The sequence below is a fragment of the Salpingoeca rosetta genome, assembly GCF_000188695.1.
Source record: "Salpingoeca rosetta unplaced genomic scaffold supercont1.8, whole genome shotgun sequence".
Taxonomy (NCBI): domain Eukaryota; class Choanoflagellata; order Craspedida; family Salpingoecidae; genus Salpingoeca; species Salpingoeca rosetta.
In genome coordinates this window covers 1,217,063-1,219,001 of record NW_004754926.1, presented here as the reverse complement: position 1 = coordinate 1,219,001, position 1,939 = coordinate 1,217,063, and the positions used below count along the sequence as shown (strand labels likewise).

General features: G+C 52.2%; 2 protein-coding genes across 2 annotated transcripts in view; one reads left to right on the top strand and one right to left on the bottom strand.

The window, feature by feature from the left end:
- The window catches only part of PTSG_12068 (uncharacterized protein), a 3,687-nt gene extending 2,097 nt beyond the window's left edge, over positions 1-1,590 (top strand). Inside the window, exons 6-9 of the mRNA XM_004995409.1 lie at positions 192-277; positions 561-699; positions 940-1,044; positions 1,229-1,590. Coding sequence (XP_004995466.1) covers positions 192-277; positions 561-699; positions 940-1,044; positions 1,229-1,336 — 438 coding nt within the window. The 3' untranslated portion in view covers positions 1,337-1,590. The remainder of the gene's footprint in view (positions 1-191; positions 278-560; positions 700-939; positions 1,045-1,228) is intronic.
- PTSG_03741 (uncharacterized protein) overlaps positions 1,511-1,939 on the bottom strand; it is a gene marked incomplete at its 3' end in the record, with an annotated part of 6,481 nt that continues 6,052 nt past the window's right edge. The window contains exon 12 of the mRNA XM_004995408.1: positions 1,511-1,529. Within this exon, the coding sequence (XP_004995465.1) occupies positions 1,511-1,529 (19 nt within the window). The remainder of the gene's footprint in view (positions 1,530-1,939) is intronic.

Sequence of the window (1,939 nt, the reverse complement as noted above, 5' to 3'; positions counted from 1 at the left end):
ACTCATCATCATCATCATCATCATCATCATCATCATCATCATCATCATCATCATCATCATCATCATCATCATCATCATCATCATCATCATCATCATCATCATCATCATCATCATCATCATCATCATCATCATCATCATCATCATCACCATCATCACCATCATCACACTCATCATCATCGCCGTTGTAACAGGTTCTGTTGTCCGCGCGTGACAGCTGCAACTTTCGTGTTGAGCACGAGCCACACACCGTTACCCAGGCATACTGTTCAGCCCTCAGGTGGGAGGACGAATCAGCTTTGAGCGGGGAGATGGATGGATATATGGATAGATGGGTAGCTGGGTGGATGGGTAGCTGGGTGTGAGCGTGCATGCATTCGTCTTGTTGTGTTGCTCGCGAACGTGCGATCCAACGCGATCACCGCCTGTTGGGCGTCGCAGGAGCATCCTCTCACTTTCCTTCTCCTTCCTCTGCTTGTACTTCTCCTTGTTCTTGTCCTCCCCTGTCACCATTCACCCACCACCACCACCACACGTCCCCTCGTCTCTCGCCCTCCATCCAGCATTGCGTACAACTATGCGATATCGCACGAGACGTGGGAGCCCTTTGAGTCAATTGTGCTGCAGGGGATGTATGAGGCAACCATCCTTGCTGGAATCCTCAACGCCGCCCGACACAACAACGAGCACGGCTCCAAACGCGTGAGTGACGGCAGGTGACAATGAGCGAGATGTGATCTCATGCCCTTGTCGGCGTGCGCAAGTATGTGTGTGTACGTGTGTACGTGTGTGTATGTGTGTGTAGGTGTGTAGGTGTGTAGGTGTGAATGTGTGTGTATATGTGTGTATGTGTGTGCATGGCAGAACTACTTTGCGCACGTGCTGTGACGGTGCAGCGCAACCCACGTGGTCAATCTCACGAGAGCGCCTTCATAATTGCAGGTGTTTCTGACGCTGATTGGTGGCGGTGCATACGGCAACGACACTGCCAGCATCGTCCGCGCTGCCGCCCGCGCAATCGCTCTGCATCAGGACTTTGACATCGAGGTGTGTGTGTGTGTGTGTGTGTGTGTGTGTGTGTGTGTGTGTGTGTGTGTGTGTGTGTGTGTGTGTATGTGTGTGCAGCGACTCCCTCCATCCCTCTTCAATTGAACATGTTTGTGCAAGAGCTTCTCACACCACTGTGTCTCCACGTGATCCGTCCATCATTGATTGAACGCGCGCATGACAGGTGTACGTTGTGCACTATCTCGGGGTGAGCGAGAGCATCCGGGCGTTGCTTGATGACGAGCTGGAGAAACAGCGGGCCACACTCTATCCAAACGTCGTTGACCTGTAGACGCCTGCACCCCGTGAACTGAAGACGATGGTGCTCCGTGCTGTGTGGCAACGTCGTAGTCGTGTCGTGCTGGTGTTTCGATGGTGCGTGCGTGTGAACATTGATGAAATGGAACCAATAAGCGGCTGCTGTTCGCGCCCGTCGCTGCGGCATTGCTGCGTTACTGCGCACACCTCATGCCATCCTTGGTGGACTGATAGTTGTTGATAACAAGCATGGTTTACTACTATCATACAAGAACAGAAAGCAGTCGCAACCCAGCAAGCATGCAATCCTATCAGCAGCACACAGTATGCCGGACACAGAGGAGACAAGCCAGGAACAAGTACAGGTGTGAAGGAACGGTATGACATGACAAGCTGTTGGAAGGTGCGTGTGTGTGCGTGAGAGTGTGTGCGTGAGAGTGAGAGAGAGAGAGAGAGAGAGAGAGAGAGAGAGAGAGAGAGAGAGAGAGAGAGAGAGAGAGAGAGAGAGAGAGAGAGTAGTAGGTAGGTAGGTAGGTAGGTTAGGTAGGGTTAGGGTTAGGGTTAGGGTTAGGGTTAGGGGTTAGGGTTAGGGTTAGGGGTTTAGGGGTTAGGGTTTACGGGGTTAGGGTTACGGGTT